The sequence below is a fragment of the Oncorhynchus keta genome, chromosome 35 (genome assembly GCF_023373465.1).
Source record: "Oncorhynchus keta strain PuntledgeMale-10-30-2019 chromosome 35, Oket_V2, whole genome shotgun sequence".
NCBI classification, from domain to species: domain Eukaryota; kingdom Metazoa; phylum Chordata; class Actinopteri; order Salmoniformes; family Salmonidae; genus Oncorhynchus; species Oncorhynchus keta.
Window position 1 is genome coordinate 1,220,793 of NC_068455.1, and position 20,263 is coordinate 1,241,055.

Below are 20,263 nucleotides of genomic sequence, written 5' to 3' on the forward strand. Positions count from 1 at the left end.
CTAGAATGTTGAGGAGAGAGAGAGACGGGGAGGGGATCAACTAGAATGTTTAGGAGAGAGAGACTGGGAGGGGATCAACTAGAATGTTGAGGAGAGAGACGGGGAGGGGATCAACTAGAATGTTGAGGAGAGAGAGAGAGAGACGGGGAGGGGATCAACTAGAATGTTGAGGAGAGAGAGAGAGAGAGAGAGACTGGGAGGGGATCAACTAGAATGTTGAGGAGAGAGAGAGACTGGGAGGGGATCAACTAGAATGTTGAGGAGAGAGAGAGAGAGAGGGAGGGGATCAACTAGAATGTTGAGGAGAGAGAGAGACTGGGAGGGGATCAACTAGAATGTTGAGGAGAGAGAGAGACGGGGAGGGGATCAACTAGAATGTTGAGGAGAGAGAGAGACAGGGAGGGGATCAACTAGAATGTTGAGAAGAGAGAGAGACGGGGAGGGGATCAACTAGAATGTTGAGAAGAGAGAGAGACGGGGAGGGGATCAACTAGAATGTTGAGGAGAGAGAGAGACGGGGAGGGGATCAACTAGAATGTTGAGGAGAGAGAGAGACGGGGAGGGGATCAACTAGAATGTTGAGGAGAGAGAGAGACAGGGAGGGGATCAACTAGAATGTTGAGGAGAGAGAGAGACTGGGAGGGGATCAACTAGAATGTTGAGGAAGAGAGAGAGACAGGGAGGGGATCAACTAGAATGTTGAGGAGAGAGAGAGACTGGGAGGGGATCAACTAGAATGTTGAGGAGAGAGAGAGACTGGGAGGGGATCAACTAGAATGTTGAGGAGAGAGAGAGACTGGGAGGGGATCAACTAGAATGTTGAGGAGAGAGAGAGAGAGACGGGGAGGGGATCAACTAGAATGTTGAGGAGAGAGAGAGACGGGGAGGGGATCAACTAGAATGTTGAGGAGAGAGAGAGACAGGGAGGGGATCAACTAGAATGTTGAGAAGAGAGAGAGACGGGGAGGGGATCAACTAGAATGTTGAGGAGAGAGAGAGAGACAGGGAGGGGATCAACTAGAATGTTGAGGAGAGAGAGAGAGAGAGGGGATCAACTAGAATGTTGAGGAGAGAGAGAGACGGGGAGGGGATCAACTAGAATGTTGAGGAGAGAGAGAGACTGGGAGGGGATCAACTAGAATGTTGAGGAGAGAGAGAGACTGGGAGGGGATCAACTAGAATGTTGAGGAGAGAGAGAGACTGGGAGGGGATCAACTAGAATGTTGAGGAGAGAGAGAGAGAGACGGGGAGGGGATCAACTAGAATGTTGAGGAGAGAGAGAGACGGGGAGGGGATCAACTAGAATGTTGAGGAGAGAGAGAGAGAGAGAGAGACTGGGAGGGGATCAACTAGAATGTTGAGGAGAGAGGGGGGAGGGGATCAACTAGAATGTTGACGAGAGAGAGAGACTGGGAGGGGATCAACTAGAATGTTGAGGAAAGAGAGAGACAGGGAGGGGATCAACTAGAATGTTGAGGAGAGAGAGAGACTGGGAGGGGATCAACTGGAATGTTGAGGAAAGAGAGAGACGGGGAGGGGAGGGGATCAACTAGAATGTTTAGGAGAGAGAGAGAGGGAGGATCAACTAGAATGTTGAGGGGAGAGAGAGGGGAGGGATCAACTAGAATGTTGAGGAGAGAGAGAGAGGGAGGGGATCAACTAGAATGTTGAGGAAAGAGAGAGACGGGGAGGGGATCAACTAGAATGTTGAGGAGAGAGAGAGACTGGGAGGGGATCAACTAGAATGTTGAGGAGAGAGAGAGACTGGGAGGGGATCAACTAGAATGTTGAGGAGAGAGAGAGACTGGGGAGGGATCAACTAGAATGTTGAGGAAAGAGAGAGACAGGGAGGGGATCAACTAGAATGTTGAGGAGAGAGAGAGACTGGGAGGGGATCAACTGGAATGTTGAGGAGAGAGAGAGACGGGGAGGGGATCAACTAGAATGTTGAGGAGAGAGAGAGAGAGACAGGGGGGGGGATCAACTAGAATGTTGAGGAGAGAGGGGAGGGGATCAACTAGAAATTTGACGAGAGAGAGAGACGGGGAGGGGATCAACTAGAATGTTGAGGAGAGAGAGAGACGGGGAGGGGATCAACTAGAATGTTTAGGAGAGAGAGAGACTGGGAGGGATCAACTAGAATGTTGAGGAGAGAGAGAGGGGAGGGATCAACTAGAATGTTGAGGAGAGAGAGCGACGGGGAGGGGATCAACTAGAATGTTGAGGAGAGAGAGAGACTGGGAGGGGAGGGGATCAACTAGAATGTTTAGGAGAGAGAGAGACTGGGAGGGGATCAACTAGAATGTTGAGGAGAGAGGGAGGGATCAACTAGAATGTTGAGGAGGGAGGGGGATCAACTAGAATGTTGAGGAGAGAGAGACTGGGAGGGGATCAACTAGAATGTTGAGGAGAGAGAGAGACGGGGAGGGGATCAACTAGAATGTTGAGGAGAGAGAGAGACTGGGAGGGGATCAACTAGAATGTTGAGGAGAGAGAGAGAGAGACGGGGGAGGGGATCAACTAGAATGTTGAGAGAGAAAGACTGGGAGGGGATCAACTAGAATGTTGAGGAGAGAGAGAGAGAGAGACGGGGGAGGGGATCAACTAGAATGTTGAGGAGAGAGAGAGAGAGACGGGGAGGGGATCAACTAGAATGTTGAGGAGAGAGAGAGACTGGGAGGGGATCAACTAGAATGTTGAGAGAGAAAGAGAGACTGGGAGGGGATCAACTAGAATGTTGAGGAGAGAGAGAGAGAGACAGGGAGGGGATCAACTAGAATGTTGAGGAGAGACGGGGAGGGGATCAACTAGAATGTTGAGGAGAGAGAGAGACTGGGAGGGGATCAACTAGAATGTTGAGGAGAGAGAGAGAGACAGGGAGGGGAGGGGATCAACTAGAATGTTGAGGAGAGAGAGGGGAGGGGATCAACTAGAATGTTGAGAAGAGATCAACTAGAATGTTGAGGAGAGAGAGAGACAGGGAGGGATCAACTAGAATGTTGAGAAGAGAGAGAGACGGGGAGGGGATCAACTAGAATGTTGAGGAGAGAGAGAGACGGGGAGGGGAGGGATCAACTAGAATGTTGAGGAGAGAGAGAGACTGGGAGGGGATCAACTAGAATGTTGAGGAGAGAGGGAGACGGGGAGGGGATCAACTAGAATGTTGAGGAGAGCGAGACGGGGAGGGGATCAACTAGAATGTTGAGGAGAGAGAGAGACGGGGGAGGGGATCAACTAGAATGTTGAGGAGAGAGAGAGACGGGGAGGGGATCAACTAGAATGTTGAGGAGAGAGAGAGAGAGACAGGGAGGGGATCAACTACAATGTTGAGGAGAGAGAGAGAGAGACGGGGAGGGGATCAACTAGAATGTTGAGGAGAGAGAGACTGGGAGGGGATCAACTAGAATGTTGAGGAGAGAGAGAGAGACAGGGAGGGGATCAACTAGAATGTTGAGGAGAGACTGGGAGGGGATCAACTGGAATGTTGAGGAAAGAGAGAGAGACGGGGAGGGGATCAACTAGAATGTTGAGGAGAGAGAGACGGGGAGGGGATCAACTAGAATGTTTAGGAGAGAGAGAGACTGGGAGGGGATCAACTAGAATGTTGAGGAGAGAGAGAGAGGGAGGGGATCAACTAGAATGTTGAGGAGAGAGAGCGACGGGGAGGGGATCAACTAGAATGTTGAGGAGAGAGAGAGACGGGGAGGGGATCAACTAGAATGTTTAGGAGAGAGAGAGACTGGGAGGGGATCAACTAGAATGTTGAGGAGAGAGAGACTGGGAGGGGATCAACTAGAATGTTGAGGAGAGAGAGAGACGGGGAGGGGATCAACTAGAATGTTTAGGAGAGAGAGAGACTGGGAGGGGATCAACTAGAATGTTGAGGAGAGAGAGAGAGGGAGGGGATCAACTAGAATGTTGAGGAGAGAGAGCGACGGGGAGGGATCAACTAGAATGGAGGAGAGAGGGAGGGGATCAACTAGAATGTTGAGGAGAGAGAGAGACGGGGAGGGGATCAACTAGAATGTTGAGGAGAGAGAGAGACAGGGAGGGGATCAACTAGAATGTTGAGGAGAGAGAGAGAGAGAGGGGGAGGGGATCAACTAGAATGTTGAGGAGAGAGAGAGAGAGACGGGGAGGGGATCAACTAGAATGTTGAGGAGAGAGAGAGACTGGGAGGGGATCAACTAGAATGTTGAGGAGAGAGAGAGACGGGGAGGGGATCAACTAGAATGTTGAGGAGAGAGAGAGACGGGGAGGGGATCAACTAGAATGTTGAGGAGAGAGAGAGACTGGGAGGGGATCAACTGGAATGTTGAGGAGAGAGAGAGACGGGGAGGGGAGGGGATCAACTAGAATGTTGAGGAGAGAGAGAGACTGGGAGGGGATCAACTAGAATGTTGAGGAGAGAGAGAGACAGGGAGGGGAGGGGATCAACTAGAATGTTGAGAGAGGGGGAGGAACTAGAATGTTGACGAGAGAGAGGGACGGGGAGGGGATCAACTAGAATGTTTAGGAGAGAGAGAGACTGGGAGGGGATCAACTAGAATGTTGAGGAGAGAGAGAGAGGGAGGGGATCAACTAGAATGTTGAGGAGAGAGAGCGACGGGGAGGGGATCAACTAGAATGTTGAGGAGAGAGAGAGACTGGGAGGGGATCAACTAGAATGTTGAGGAGAGAGAGAGACTGGGAGGATCAACTAGAATGTTGAGGAAAGAGAGAGACTGGAGGAGGGGATCAACTAGAATGTTTAGGAGAGAGAGAGACTGGGAGGGGATCAACTAGAATGTTGAGGAGAGAGGGAGGGGATCAACTAGAATGTTGAGGAGAGAGAGCGACGGGGGGGATCAACTAGAATGTTGAGGAGAGAGAGAGACTGGGAGGGGATCAACTAGAATGTTGAGGAAAGAGAGAGACTGGGAGGGGAGGGGATCAACTAGAATGTTTAGGAGAGAGAGAGACTGGGAGGGGATCAACTAGAATGTTGAGGAGAGAGGGATCAACTAGAATGTTGAGGAGAGAGAGACGGGGAGGGATCAACTAGAATGTTGAGGAGAGAGAGAGACTGGGAGGGGATCAACTAGAATGTTGAGGAGAGAGAGAGACGGGGAGGGGATCAACTAGAATGTTGAGGAGAGAGAGAGACGGGGAGGATCAACTAGAATGTTGAGGAGAGAGAGAGACGGGGAGGGGATCAACTAGAATGTTGAGGAGAGAGAGAGAGGGGGAGGGGATCAACTAGAATGTTGAGGAGAGAGAGAGACTGGGAGGGGATCAACTAGAATGTTGAGGAGAGAGAAAGACTGGGAGGGGATCAACTAGAATGTTGAGGAGAGAGAGGGAGAGAGAGACGGGGAGGGGATCAACTAGAATGTTGAGGAGAGAGAGAGAGAGACAGGGAGGGGATCAACTAGAATGTTGAGGAGAGACGGGGAGGGGATCAACTAGAATGTTGAGAAGAGAGAGAGACTGGGAGGGGATCAACTAGAATGTTGAGGAGAGAGAGAGACAGGGAGGGGAGGGATCAACTAGAATGTTGAGGAGAGAGAGAGACGGGGAGGGGATCAACTAGAATGTTGAGGAGAGAGAGAGACTGGGAGGGGATCAACTAGAATGTTGAGGAAAGAGAGAGACAGGGAGGGGATCAACTAGAATGTTGAGGAGAGAGAGAGAGACAGGGAGGGGATCAACTAGAATGTTGAGGAGAGAGAGAGAGAGACGGGGAGGGGATCAACTAGAATGTTGACGAGAGAGAGAGACTGGGAGGGGATCAACTAGAATGTTGAGGAAAGAGAGAGACAGGGATGGGATCAACTAGAATGTTGAGGAGAGAGAGAGAGGGAGGGGATCAACTAGAATGTTGAGGAGAGAGAGAGACGGGGAGGGGATCAACTAGAATGTTGAGGAAAGAGAGAGAGAGGGATGGGATCAACTAGAATGTTGAGGAGAGAGAGAGACTGGGAGGGGATCAACTGGAATGTTGAGGAAAGAGAGAGACGGGGAGGGGATCAACTAGAATGTTGACGAGAGAGAGAGACTGGGAGGGGATCAACTAGAATGTTGAGGAAAGAGAGAGACAGGGAGGGGATCAACTAGAATGTTGAGGAGAGAGAGAGACTGGGAGGATCAACTGGAATGTTGAGGAAAGAGAGAGACGGGGAGGGGATCAACTAGAATGTTGAGGAGAGAGAGAGACGGGGAGGGGATCAACTAGAATGTTGAGGAGAGAGAGAGACGGAGAGGGGATCAACTAGAATGTTGAGGAAAGAGAGAGACGGGGAGGGGATCAACTGAATGTTGAGGAAAGAGAGAGAGACGGGGAGGGGATCAACTAGAATGTTGAGGAGAGAGAGAGACTGGGAGGGGATCAACTAGAATGTTGAGGAGAGAGAGAGACGGGGAGGGGATCAACTAGAATGTTGAGGAAAGAGAGAGACGGGGAGGGGATCAACTAGAATGTTGGGAGGATCAACTGAGAGAGAGAGAGAGACGGGGAGGGGGATCAACTAGAATGTTGAGGAGAGAGAGAGACTGGGAGGGGATCAACTAGAATGTTGAGGAGAGAGAGAGACAGGGAGGGGAGGGGATCAACTAGAATGTTGAGGAGAGAGGGAGGGGATCAACTAGAATGTTGAGGAGAGAGAGCGACGGGGAGGGGATCAACTAGAATGTTGAATGTTGAGGAAAGAGAGAGACTGGGAGGGGAGGGGATCAACTAGAATGTTGAGGAGAGAGAGAGACTGGGAGGGGATCAACTAGAATGTTGAGGAGAGGAGGGAGGGGATCAACTAGAATGTTGAGGAGAGAGAGACGGGGAGGGATCAACTAGAATGTTGAGGAGAGAGAGACGGGGAGGGGATCAACTAGAATGTTGAGGAGAGAGAGAGACGGGGAGGGGATCAACTAGAATGTTGAGGAGAGAGAGAGACGGGGAGGGGATCAACTAGAATGTTGAGGAGAGAGAGAGACGGGGAGGGGATCAACTAGAATGTTGAGGAGAGAGAGAGACGGGGAGGGGATCAACTAGAATGTTGAGGAGAGAGAGAGACGGGGAGGGGATCAACTAGAATGTTGAGGAGAGAGAGACTGGGAGGGGATCAACTAGAATGTTGAGGAGAGAGAGAGACAGGGAGGGGATCAACTAGAATGTTGAGGAGAGAGAGGGAGAGAGAGACTGGGAGGGGATCAACTAGAATGTTGAGGAGAGAGAGAGAGAGACAGGGAGGGGAGGGGATCAACTAGAATGTTGAGGAGAGACGGGGAGGGGATCAACTAGAATGTTGAGAAGAGAGAGAGACTGGGAGGGGATCAACTAGAATGTTGAGGAGAGAGAGAGACAGGGAGGGGAGGGGATCAACTAGAATGTTGAGGAGAGAGAGAGAGACGGGGAGGGGATCAACTAGAATGTTGAGGAGAGAGAGAGACTGGGAGGGGATCAACTAGAATGTTGAGGAAAGAGAGAGACGGGAGGGATCAACTAGAATGTTGAGGAGAGAGAGAGACAGGGAGGGGATCAACTAGAATGTTGAGGAGAGAGAGAGAGAGACGGGGAGGGGATCAACTAGAATGTTGAGAGAGAGAGAGACTGGGAGGGGATCAACTAGAATGTTGAGGAAAGAGAGAGACAGGGATGGGATCAACTAGAATGTTGAGGAGAGAGAGAGGGGGAGGGATCAACTAGAATGTTGAGAGAGAGAGAGACTGGGAGGGGATCAACTAGAATGTTGAGGAAAGAGAGAGACAGGGATGGGATCAACTAGAATGTTGAGGAGAGAGAGACTGGGAGGGGATCAACTGGAATGTTGAGGAAAGAGAGAGACGGGGAGGGGATCAACTAGAATGTTGAGGAGAGAGAGAGACTGGGAGGGGATCAACTAGAATGTTGAGGAGAGAGAGAGACGGGGAGGGGATCAACTAGAATGTTGAGGAGAGAGAGAGACAGGGAGGGGATCAACTAGAATGTTGAGGAGAGAGAGAGACAGGGAGGGGATCAACTAGAATGTTGAGGAGAGAGAGAGACGGGGAGGGGATCAACTAGAATGTTGAGGAGAGAGAGACTGAGAGGGGATCAACTAGAATGTTGAGGAGAGAGAGAGAGACAGGGAGGGGATCAACTAGAATGTTGAGGAGAGAGAGAGAGAGACGGGGAGGGGATCAACTAGAATGTTGAGGAGAGAGAGAGACTGGGAGGGGATCAACTAGAATGTTGAGGAGAGAGAGAGACGGAGAGGGGATCAACTAGAATGTTGAGGAAAGAGAGAGACGGGGAGGGGATCAACTATAATGTTGAGGAGAGACGGGGAGGGGATCAACTAGAATGTTGAGGAGAGAGAGAGACAGGGAAGGGATCAACTAGAATGTTGAGGAGAGAGAGAGACAGGGAGGGGATCAACTAGAATGTTGAGAAGAGAGAGAGAGAGAGAGAGACTGGGAGGGGATCAACTAGAATGTTGAGGAGAGAGAGAGACAGGGAGGGGATCAACTAGAATGTTGAGGAGAGAGAGAGAGAGAGAGACTGGGAGGGGATCAACTAGAATGTTGAGGAGAGAGAGAGACAGGGAGGGGATCAACTAGAATGTTGAGAAGAGAGAGAGACGGGGAGGGGATCAACTAGACAGCATTGTCTGTAGAAATGAGCTGTCATTTCAAAAGAGAGCGATGGAGGAAGAGAGGGATGTAAGGAGGGAGGAAGAGGGATGGAGAGATGCCGGTGTGGAGTGAGTCATGCAAGGGGGGTAGGGAGGGAGGGAGGTGGTGAGTGTGATTAGGATGAGGTAATGCTTTAGCCCAGGGATGATGTCATCCCACAGCCCAGACCCCCCCCCCCCCAACACATACTTTATGCACCTTGTGGGGACCTAAAATATATTTCCATTCTAAATCCTATTTTCTCTAACCACTTCACCCTAAATTTAACTCCTAAACCTAACTCTAGCCTTAACCTTAACCCTAATCTAAACCTAACCCCAATATTAACCTAAACCTAACCCTAATATTAACCTAACCCTAATATTAACCTAAACCTAACCCTAATATTAACCTAAACCTAACCCTAATATTAACCTAAACCTAACCCCAATATTAACCTAAACCTAACCCTAATATTAACCTAAACCTAACCCCAATATTAATCTAAACCTAACCCCAATATTAACCTAAACCTAACCCCAATATTAACCTAAACCTAACCCTAATATTAACCTAAACCTAACCCTAATATTAACCTAAACCTAACCCTAATATTAACCTAAACCTAACCCTAATATTAACCTAAACCTAACCCTAATATTAACCTAAACCTAACCCCAATATTAACCTAAACCTAACCCCAATATTAACCTAAACCTAACCCTAATATTAACCTAAACCTAACCCCAATATTAACCTAAACCTAACCCTAATATTAACCTAAACCTAACCCTAATATTAACCTAAACCTAACCCTAATATTAACCTAAACCTAACCCCAATATTAACCTAAACCTAACCCCAATATTAACCTAAACCTAACCCTAATATTAACCTAAACCTAACCCCAATATTAACCTAAACCTAACCCTAATATTAACCTAAACCTAACCCCAATATTAACCTAAACCTAACCCTAATATTAACCTAAACCTAACCCTAATATTAACCTAAACCTAACCCTAATATTAACCTAAACCTAACCCTAATTGTGACCCTAAAACTATCCCCATAACTTAAAATAGCCCTTCCACTCATGGGGATGTGGGACATGTCCCCTAAACCTACACCCCAATTTTCCTTGTTTTACTAACCCTAATATTAACCTAAACCTAACCCTAATATTAACCTAAACCTAACCCCAATATTAACCTAAACCTAACCCCAATATTAACCTAAACCTAACCCCAATATTAACCTAAACCTAACCCTAATATTAACCTAAACCTAACCCTAATATTAACCTAAACCTAGGACCCCAATATTAACCTAAACCTAACCCTAATATTAACCTAAACCCCCTAATGAAGACAGTAAACCTAACCCTAATATTAACCTAAACCTAACTCTAATATTAACCTAAACCTAACCCTAATATTAACCTAAACCTAACCCTAATATTAACCTAAACCTAACCCTAATATTAACCTAAACCTAACCCTAATTGTGACCCTAAAACTATCCCCATAACTTAAAATAGCCCTTCCACTCATGGGGATGTGGGACATGTCCCCATCAGGGACACTTTTCCTTGTTTTACTACCCTTGTGGGGAATTTTGGGGATTTCAGGTCCCCAGGAAGACAGTAACACTCACTCTCAGGACCCCATGAAGATAGATAGTAACACTCACTCTCAGGACCCCATGAAGATAGATAGTAACACTCACTCTCAGGACCCCATGAAGACAGTAAACACTCACTCTCAGGACCCCATGAAGACAGTAACACTCACTCTCAGGACCCCATGAAGACAGTAACACTCACTCTCAGGACCCCAGGAAGATAGATAGTAACACTCACTCTCAGGACCCCATGAAGATAGATAGTAACACTCACTCTCAGGACCCCATGAAGATAGACAGTAACACTCACTCTCAGGACCCCATGAAGATAGATAGTAACACTCACTCTCAGGACCCCATGAAGATAGACAGTAACACTCACTCTCAGGACCCCATGAAGACAGTAACACTCACTCTCAGGACCCCATGAAGATAGATAGTAACACTCACTCTCAGGACCCCATGAAGATAGACAGTAACACTCACTCTCAGGACCCCATGAAGATAGATAGTAACACTCACTCTCAGGACCCCATGAAGATAGATAGTAACACTCACTCTCAGGACCCCAGAAGATAGATAGTAACACTCACTCTCAGGACCCCATGAAGATAGATAGTAACACTCACTCTCAGGACCCCATGAAGACAGTAACACTCACTCTCAGGACCCCAGGAAGATAGACAGTAACACTCACTGTGAAACATGTATGTTTTTGATCTGTAGATAATAGCCTGATGAGATCAGTGAATCAGTGTTTTCCCTCTGTCTCCTCCAGGTTCTCGTGTTGGTTATTAACGGGTGTCCCTGTTTCAACAAGTGTTGAATGAATTAATAGATGATATATTTTCTGTCTCCGTCTCCAGGTGTTTGGTAATAAGATGTTCATCCCATCATTGGACGGAGAGTTGTTCCAGTGGAATAGAGACAGAGAGAGCATGGAAGCTGTTCCCTTCAGTGTCGAGTCTCTCCTGGAGTCGTCCTTTCGCATCGGGGAAGACACGGTCCTGGTGGGGGGAAAGAGTCTCACGAGCTACGGTCTGGGAGCCTACAGCGGCAAGGTGAGAGGTCAGAGGTTAGGTCCTGGTGGGGAGGCAAGACCCTGACCACTTATAGTCTAGGAGTCTACAGTGGCAAGGTCAGAGGTTAGGTCCTGGTGGGGAGGCAAGACCCTGACCACTTATAGTCTAGGAGTCTACAGTGGCAAGGTCAGAGGTTAGGTCCTGGTGGGGAGGCAAGACCCTGACCACTTATAGTCTAGGAGTCAACAGTGGCAAGGTCAGAGGTTAGGTCCTGGGAGTTGGCAGATTGGCGGTACCAATCGTTCAGACGCTACACATGTTTTCGCGAGACTGATTTGCTGTTTGTCTCCTGGTCTGACAAACACCGCTGTAGCTCGGCCACCTTCCACCCCTGTAGCTCGGCCACCTTCCACCCCTGTAGCTCGGGCCACCTTCCACCCCTGTAGCTCGGCCACCTTCCACCCCTGTAGCTCGGCCACCTTCCACCGCTGTAGCTCGGCCACCTTCCACCCCTGTAGCTCGGCCACCTTCCACCCCTGTAGCTCGGCCACCTTCCACCGCTGTAGCTCGGCCACCTTCCACCCCTGTAGCTCGGCCACCTTCCACCGCTGTAGCTCGGCCACCTTCCACCCCTGTAGCTCGGCCACCTTCCACCCCTGTAGCTCGGCCACCTTCCACCCCTGTAGCTCGGCCACCTTCCACCCCTGTAGCTCGGCCACCTTCCACCGCTGTAGCTCGGCCACCTTCCACCGCTGTAGCTCGGCCACCTTCCACCGCTGTAGCTCGGCCACCTTCCACCGCTGTAGCTCGGCCACCTTCCACCCCTGTAGCTCGGCCACCTTCCACCGCTGTAGCTCGGCCACCTTCCACCGCTGTAGCTCGGCCACCTTCCACCGCTGTAGCTCGGCCACCTTCCACCGCTGTAGCTCGGCCACCTTCCACCGTTGTAGCTCGGCCACGATTTCACTACGTAGCATCATTTGGTACATCTCACAACTAGCTGGGATTGATTTAATATGACTGTTAACAGCCCTACATGTCTGGAGCTAACTCTTTCAGAACAGACAGACAGCTAGCGAGCTGGATAGATTTTAATACTCCTTTTTCTAGCTAGCCGTGTCTAGCCCAGCTAGCTAGCCTCTACTATGTTTGGCACATCTGAAGTCCCTGGCTGTAAACCATATTGAATATCGTTCATAGTGTGCACGATCTGCCTGCAAAAGTGACTATCATTATTGTGGGCATTGCCATGCAGTTAGCCAGCTTACTAACCTTGTTTGCTCTGGGATTCGATCCAGCAACCTTTTGGTTACTGGCTCAACGCACTAACCACTAGGCTACCTGCTGGTTACTAGTCCAACGATCTAACCACTAGGCTACCTGCTGGTTACTGGCCCAACACTCTAACCACTAGGCTACCTGGCCCAACACTCTAACCACTAGCTGGTTACTGGCCCAACACTCTAACCACTAGGCTACCTGCTACCTGCTGGGTTACTGGCCCAACACTCTAACCACTAGGCTACCTGGTTACTGGTTACTGGCCCAACACTCTAACCCACTAGGCTACCTGCTGGTTACTGGCCCAACGCTTTAACCACCAAGGCTACCTGGCTACCTGGGTTACTGGCCCAACACTCTAACCACTAGACTACCTGCTGGTTCTGGCCCAACGCTCTAACCACTAGACTCTAACCACTAGACTACCTGCTGGTTCTGGCCCAACGCTCTAACCACTAGACTCTAACCACTAGACTACCTGCTGGTTCTGGCCCAACGCTCTAACCACTAGACTCTAACCACTAGACTACCTGCTGGTTCTGGCCCAACGCTCTAACCACTAGACTCTAACCACTAGGCTAAACACATGTATAAGTTGTTTTTTGACTGGACTATATAGCCTTATGCGATGTGATCTACATCATACATTTAGCTAGCTTACTAATGTTGTGTACAAGTAGCCTATAGCTGAATGAGCTCAATGTCTGATCCAAAAGCCATACAGAGGTGTGGTCGCGGCACCGAGCACTAGCTGAGAGGTGTGGTCGCGGCACCGAGCACTAGCTGAGAGGTGTGGTCGCGGAGCCGAGCACTAGCTGAGAGGTGTGGTCGCGGCACCGGCACAAGCTGAGAGGTGTGGTCGCGGTACCGAGCACAAGCTGAGAGGTGTGGTCGCGGCACCGAGCACTAGCTGAGAGGTGTGGTCGCGGCACCGAGCACTAGCTGAGAGGTGTGGTCGCGGCACCGAGCACTAGCTGAGAGGTGTGGTCGCGGCACCGAGCACTAGCTGAGAGGTGTGGTCGCGGCACCGAGCACTAGCTGAGAGGTGTGGTCACGACACCGAGCACTAGCTGAGAGGTGTGGTCGCGGCACCGAGCACTAGATGAGAGGTGTGGTCGCGGCACCGAGCACTAGATGAGAGGTGTGGTCGCGGCACCGAGCACTAGCTGAGAGGTGTGGTCGCGGCACCGAGCACTAGCTGAGAGGTGTGGTCGCGGCACCGAGCACTAGCTGAGAGGTGTGGTCGCGGAGCCGAGCACTAGCTGAGAGGTGTGGTCGCGGAGCCGAGCACTAGCTGAGAGGTGTGGTGAGAGGTGTGGTCGCGGAGCCGAGCACTAGCTGAGAGGTGTGGTCGCGGAGCCGAGCACTAGCTGAGAGGTGTGGTCACTAGCGGAGCCGAGCACACTAGCTGAGAGGTGTGGTCGCGGAGCCGAGCACTAGCTGAGAGGTGTGGCCGCGGAGCCGAGCACAAGCTGAGAGGTGTGGCCGCGGAGCCGAGCACAAGCTGAGAGGTGTGGTCGCGTAGCCGAGCACTAGCTGAGAGGTGTGGTCGCGTAGCCGAGCACTAGCTGAGAGGTGTGGCCGCGGAGCCGAGCACTAGCTGAGAGATGTGGTCGCGGAGCCGAGCACAAGCTGAGAGGGATGTGGTCGCGGAGCCGAGCACTAGCTGAGAGGGATGTGGTCGCGGAGCCGAGCACTAGCTGAGAGGGATGTGGTCGCGGAGCCGAGCACTAGCTGAGAGAGATGTGGTCGCGGAGCCGAGCACAAGCTGAGAGAGATCTGGTCGCGGAGCCGAGCACAAGCTGAGAGGTGTGGTCGCGGAGCCGAGCACAAGCTGAGAGGTGTGGTCGCGGAGCCGAGCACAAGCTGAGAGGTGTGGTCGCGGCGCCGAGCACAAGCTGAGAGGTGTGGTCGCGGAGCCGAGCACTAGCTGAGAGGTGTGGTCGCGGAGCCGAGCACAAGCTGAGAGGTGTGGTCGCGGAGCCGAGCACAAGCTGAGAGGTGTGGTCGCGGAGCCGAGCACAAGCTGAGAGGTGTGGTCGCGGAGCCGAGCACAAGCTGAGAGGTGTGGTCGCGGCACCGAGCACAAGCTGAGAGGTGTGGTCGGCGGAGCGAGCACTAGCTGAGAGGTGTGGTCCGAGCAGCACTAGCTGAGAGGTGTGGTCGCGTAGCCGAGCACTAGCTGAGAGGTGTGGTCGCGTAGCCGAGCACTAGCTGAGAGGTGTGGTCGCGTAGCCGAGCACTAGCTGAGAGGTGTGGCCGCGGAGCCGAGCACTAGCTGAGAGGTGTGGTCGCGCGCACTAGCGAGAGGTGTGGTCCGAGCACTAGCTGAGAGGTGTGGTCGCGGACTAGCTGAGAGGTGTGGTCGCACTGAGCTGAGCCGAGCACTAGCTGTGGTCGCGGAGCCGAGCACTAGCTGAGAGGTGTGGTCGCGGCGCCGAGCACTAGCTGAGAGGTGTGGTCGCGGAGCCGAGCACTAGCTGAGAGGTGTGGTCGCGGAGCCGAGCACTAGCTGAGAGGTGTGGTCGCGGCGCCGAGCACTAGCTGAGAGGTGTGGTCGCGGAGCCGAGCACTAGCTGAGAGGTGTGGTCGCGGCGCCGAGCACTAGCTGCCACATCTCTCAGCTTGTGCTCGGCTCCGCGGCCACACCTCTCAGCTTGAAAAACGTCATATATAAATATTATGTTCTAAAAGTATTTTCACAACATCACGTTCAACAAGGATACCAAACATTGATATGTAAAACAATGTTGTAGGCTGATTTGAGCATTTCACTTTTAACAGGAAATCTTTGTCCTTCTCTCTCTTTCCCTCCTGTCCTCTTTGTCCTCTCTCTCCCCTGCCCCCTCTCCTCTTGTCTCTCCCTTCCCTCCTGCCCCATCTCCTCTTGTCTCTCTCTCTCTCCTGCCACCTCTCCTCTTGTCTCTCTCCTGCCCCCTCTTGTCTCTCTCTCTCTCCTGCCCCCTCTCCTCTTGTCTCTCCCTTCCCTCCTGCCCCATCTCCTCTTGTCTCTCTCTCTCTCCTGCCACCTCTCCTCTTGTCTCTCCCTTCCCTCCTGCCCCATCTCCTCTTGTCTCTCTCTCTCTCCTGCCGTCTCTCTCTCTCCTGCCCCCTCTCCTCTTGTCTCTCTCTCTCTCCTGCCCCCTCTCCTCTTGTCTCTCTCTCTCTCCTGCCCCATCTCCTCTTGTCTCTCTCTCTCTCCTGCCCCCTCTCCTCTTGTCTCTCTCTCTCTCCTGCCCCCTCTCCTCTCTCTCTCTCCCTGCCCCCTCTCCTCTCTCTCTCTCCTGCCCCCTCTCCTCTTGTCCTTCTCTTTCTCTCGCTTCCTCCCTTCCCTCCTGTCCCCTCTCCTCATTTCTCTCTCTCTCTCTCTCCTGCCCCCTCTTCTCTTGTCTCTCTCTCTCTCCTGCCCCATCTCCTCTTGTCTCTCTCTCTCTCCTCCCCCATCTCCTCTTGTCTCTCTCTCTCTCCTCCCCATCTCCTTTTGTCTCTCTCTCTCCTGCCCCCTCTCCTCTTGTCTCTCTCTCTCCTCCCCCCTCTCCTCGTCTCTCTCTCTCCTGCCCCCTCTCCTCTTGTCTCTCTTTCTCTCTGCCCCCTCTCCTCTTGTCTCTCTCTCTCCTGCCCCATCTCCTCTTGTCTCTCTCTCTCTCCTCCCCCATCTCCTTTTGTCTCTCTCTCTCTCCTGCCCCATCTCCTCTTGTCTCTCTCTCTCCTGCCCCATCTCCTCGTCTCTCTCTCTCCTTCCCCCTCTCCTCGTCTCTCTCTCTCCTGCCCCCTCTCCTCTTCTCTCTCTCTCTGCCCCCTCTCCTCTTGTCTCTCTTTCTCTCTGCCCCCTCTTCTCTTGTCTCTCTCTCTCCTGCCCCCTCTCCTCTTGTCTCTCTCTCTCCTGCCCCCTCTTGTCTCTCTCTCTCTCCTGCCCCATCTCCTCTTGTCTCTCTCTCTCTCTCTCCTGCCCCCTCTCCTCTTCTCTCTCTCTCCTGCCCCCTCTCCTCTTGTCTCTCTCTCTCCTGCCCCCTCTCCTCTTGTCTCTCTCTCTCCTGCCCCCTCTCCTCTTGTCTCTCTCTCTCCTGCCCCCTCTCCTCTTGTCTCTCTCTCTCCTGCCCCCTCTCCTCTTGTCTCTCTCTCTCCTGCCCCCTCTCCTCTTCTCTCTCTCTCCTGCCCCCTCTCCTCTTGTCTCTCTCTCTCCTGCCCCCTCTCCTCTTGTCTCTCTCTCTCCTGCCCCCTCTCCTCTTGTCTCTCTCTCTCCTGCCCCATCTTCTTTTGTCTCTCTCTCTCCTGCCCCCTCTCCTCTTGTCTCTCTCTCTCCTGCCCCCTCTCCTCCTCTCTCTCTCTCCTGCCCCCTCTTGTCCTTCTCTCTCTCTCTCTGCCCCATCTCTTGTCCTTCTCTCTCTCTCCTGCCCCATCTCCTCTTGTCTCTCTCTCTCCTGCCCCCTCTCCTCTTGTCTCTCTCTCTCTCCTGCCCCCTCCCCCTTCCTTCCCTCCTGTTCCCTTTCCTCTGTCTTAGCTGAGGTATATCTGCTCAGCAGTTGGCTGTAGCCGCTGGGGGGAGGAGGAAACAGAGCCTGAGGATGTGTTGCTGCTGCAGAGAACCCAGAAGACCGTCAGGGCCGTGCGACCACGCTCCGGCTTGGAGAAGTGAGTCATAACTAACACAAATCCCATCCACCTGACTATCCTACCCCGACCATCTTTATGACATAACCCCAGTACTTCCTGTCCTATATTAACCTTATATCTGTAGTGCTAGTTAGTTAAGTAGTTAGAGGGATTCTAGCTAACAGTGTTCTGATATTCTCTCTCTAGGTGGAACTGTAACATTCTGGTTCTCTCTCTTTCTCGGTGGAACTGTAACATTCTGGTTCTGTCTCTCTAGGTAGAACTGTAACATTCTGGTTCTCGCTCTCTCTCTCTCTCTCTCTAGGTGGAACTGTGACATTCTGGTTCTCTCTCTCTCTCTCTCTCTAGGTGGAACTGTAACATTTTGGTTCTCTCTCTCTCTATAGGTAGAACTGTAACATTCTGGTTCTCTCTCTAGGTGGAACTGTAACATTCTGGTTCTCTCTCTCTAGGTGGAACTGTAACATTCTGGTTCTCTCTCTCTCTCTCTCTCTCTAGGTGGAACTGTAACATTCTGGTTCTCTCTCTAGGTGGAACTGTAACATTCTGGTTCTCTCTCTAGGTGAAACTGTAACATTCTGGTTCTCTCTCTCTCTCTAGGTGGAACTGTAACATTCTGGTTCTCTCTCTCTCTCTAGGTGGAACTGTAACATTTGGGTTCTCTCTCTCTCTCTAGGTAGAACTGTAACATTCTGGTTCTCTCTCTAGGTGGAACTGGAACATTCTGGTTCTCTCTCTCTAGGCGGAACTGTAACATTCTGGTTCTCTCTAGGTGAAACCGTAACATTCTGGTTCTCTCTCTAGGTGGAACTGTAACATTCTGGTTCTCTCTCTAGGTGGAACTGTAACATTCTGGTTCTCTCTAGGTGAAACCGTAACATTCTGGTTCTCTCTCTAGGTGGAACTGTAACATTCTGGTTCTCTCTAGGTGAAACCATAACATTCTGGTTCTCTCTCTCTCTCTCTAGGTAGAACTGTAACATTCTGGTTCTCTCTCTCTCTCTCTAGGTAGAACTGTAACATTCTGGTTCTCTCTCTCTCTCTCTAGGTAGAACTGTAACATTCTGGTTCTCTCTAGGTGAAACCATAACATTCTGGTTCTCTCTCTAGGTGGAACTGTAACATTCTGGTTCTCTCTCTAGGTGGAACTGTAACATTCTGGTTCTCTCTAGGTGAAACCGTAACATTCTGGTTCTCTCTCTAGGCGGAACTGTAACATTCTGGTTCTCTCTCTAGGCGGAACTGTAACATTCTGGTTCTCTCTCTAGGCGGAACTGTAACATTCTGGTTCTCTCTAGGTGGAACTGTAACATTCTGGTTCTCTCTCTCTCTCTAGGCCTAACTGTAGCATTCTGGTTCTCTCTCTCTCTCTCTCTCTAGGTGGAACTGTAACATTCTGGTTCTCTCTCTCTAGGTGGAACTGTAGCATTCTGGTTCTCTCTCTCTCTCTAGGTGGAACTGTAACATTCTGGTTCTCTCTCTCTCTAGGTGGAACTGTAACATTCTGGTTCTCTCTCTCTCTATGTGGAACTGTAACATTCTGGTTCTCTGTCTAGGTGGAACTTCAGCGTGGGGAGCTTTGAGCTGAGGTTTGTTCCCGACAAACAGCTGACCAGTAACTTCCTGGAGGGAGAGATGGCGAGCGGCGAGGCCATGTGGAAGGAGGAGCAGAGGAGCAGCGGGCAGAAGGTTATCATGGAGGAGACCACAGACAACCACAGACACACAACCACAGACACGCACACTGACGCACCTGGGTCTGGGACACCAGACCTAGTCATCAAGGTGTCTGTTCCTGACTGGAAGGTGATGGCCTTCAGCACCCAGCCTGGAGGAAAGCTGGTCTGGGAACAGCAGGTAATTATACATCTATAACACCTATTAACAGTCCTGGAAGACAGCTGGTCTGGGAACAGTTTTAATACCGCCCACAGAATAGTTTTAATTTGACGATTGTTATGTTACTCTTATTTGCTCATTAGACAACGCTGCCGCGGGATTGGTCATGTGCTGAATGACGGCATGTTTTGTTTTGTGGAAAAAGTGACATTTGTAAATGGAGTGGAGCCTCTTGAATGATTTGACGAAGGGAATGTCATAGACACGGCAGATTATGCTCTTTCAGATTCTATATGGAAATCACCGTGTTTTACCTGCACGTGACCGAAGGAGGATTTGATAAATCGATGCTCCTTTCCCTGCATCTATCAATTACAATATGCTGTAATATCTATTCATGTTCAATCTGACAACTGTCACTCATCAGATTATTGTCCATTTCATCTGGCCCATATTCTAACTCTCTTAAAATGTGTGAGTTTCAATGTAGTTTCAGTCGTTTCAATGGGCAGGTTGACTAGCATCGTATGTTTCCCACTCATCAACTTGGATAGAGTCAAGGATATGTTTTGCATTATTCTGTAGGCAACATGTTTTCATTTGTCTTACATGTGATTGGAAGTAGAGTTTCAGCAGATACAACAGTCCTGTAAGCAGCTTCTTTTTACACAGTAAAACGTGAAAGAGAAAAGTAATCAAACCCGCGAGACGCGCTGTCAAATTATTACCCTGAACGCTGAGAAATGGGCGTAGCACCAATTCCTCATTGTTCTAAATTAAATTGTCTTCTTCACCCTCGTCATTCAGTTCGATCTGATTTACATTGTGAAGTAGCTTGCACCGTTGTCGTCCATTTGTCATTCGGTGGGCTGACGTCGTTCGCTGGATAGAGTCAAGGATATGTTTGTTATTATTCTAAACTGCAACACACAACACGTTTTGATTTTTCTACGTTTGATTATTATCTTGTCGGGATCGTCAACATCCGCTGGATTGCAGAGCGCCAAATTCAAATTAAATTACTAAAAATATTTAATTTTCATGAAATCACAAAAAATCCGCCTGGCGAGTCAGATTTCAAAAAAGCTTTTCGGCGAAAGCATGCCAAGCGTTTATGTAAGGACATCTCTCTCAGCAGACAAAATATTACAAACAGCTAGCAGCCAAGTAGATTGGTCACGAAAGTCAGAAAAGCAATAAAATTAATTGCTTACCTTTGATGATCTTCGGATGTTTTCACTCACGAGACTCCCAGT

At 50.5% G+C, this 20,263-nt stretch overlaps 1 protein-coding gene across 45 annotated transcripts in view; it reads left to right on the top strand.

The window, feature by feature from the left end:
* eif2ak3 (eukaryotic translation initiation factor 2-alpha kinase 3) overlaps nt 1-20,263 on the top strand; it is a 95,741-nt gene that overhangs the window by 40,494 nt on the left and 34,984 nt on the right. For all 45 annotated transcript variants that reach the window (XM_052495879.1, XM_052495887.1, XM_052495897.1 and 42 more), the window contains exons 3-5: nt 11,118-11,312; nt 17,056-17,186; nt 18,725-19,025. In XM_052495879.1, the coding sequence (XP_052351839.1) occupies nt 11,118-11,312; nt 17,056-17,186; nt 18,725-19,025 (627 nt within the window). The remainder of the gene's footprint in view (nt 1-11,117; nt 11,313-17,055; nt 17,187-18,724; nt 19,026-20,263) is intronic.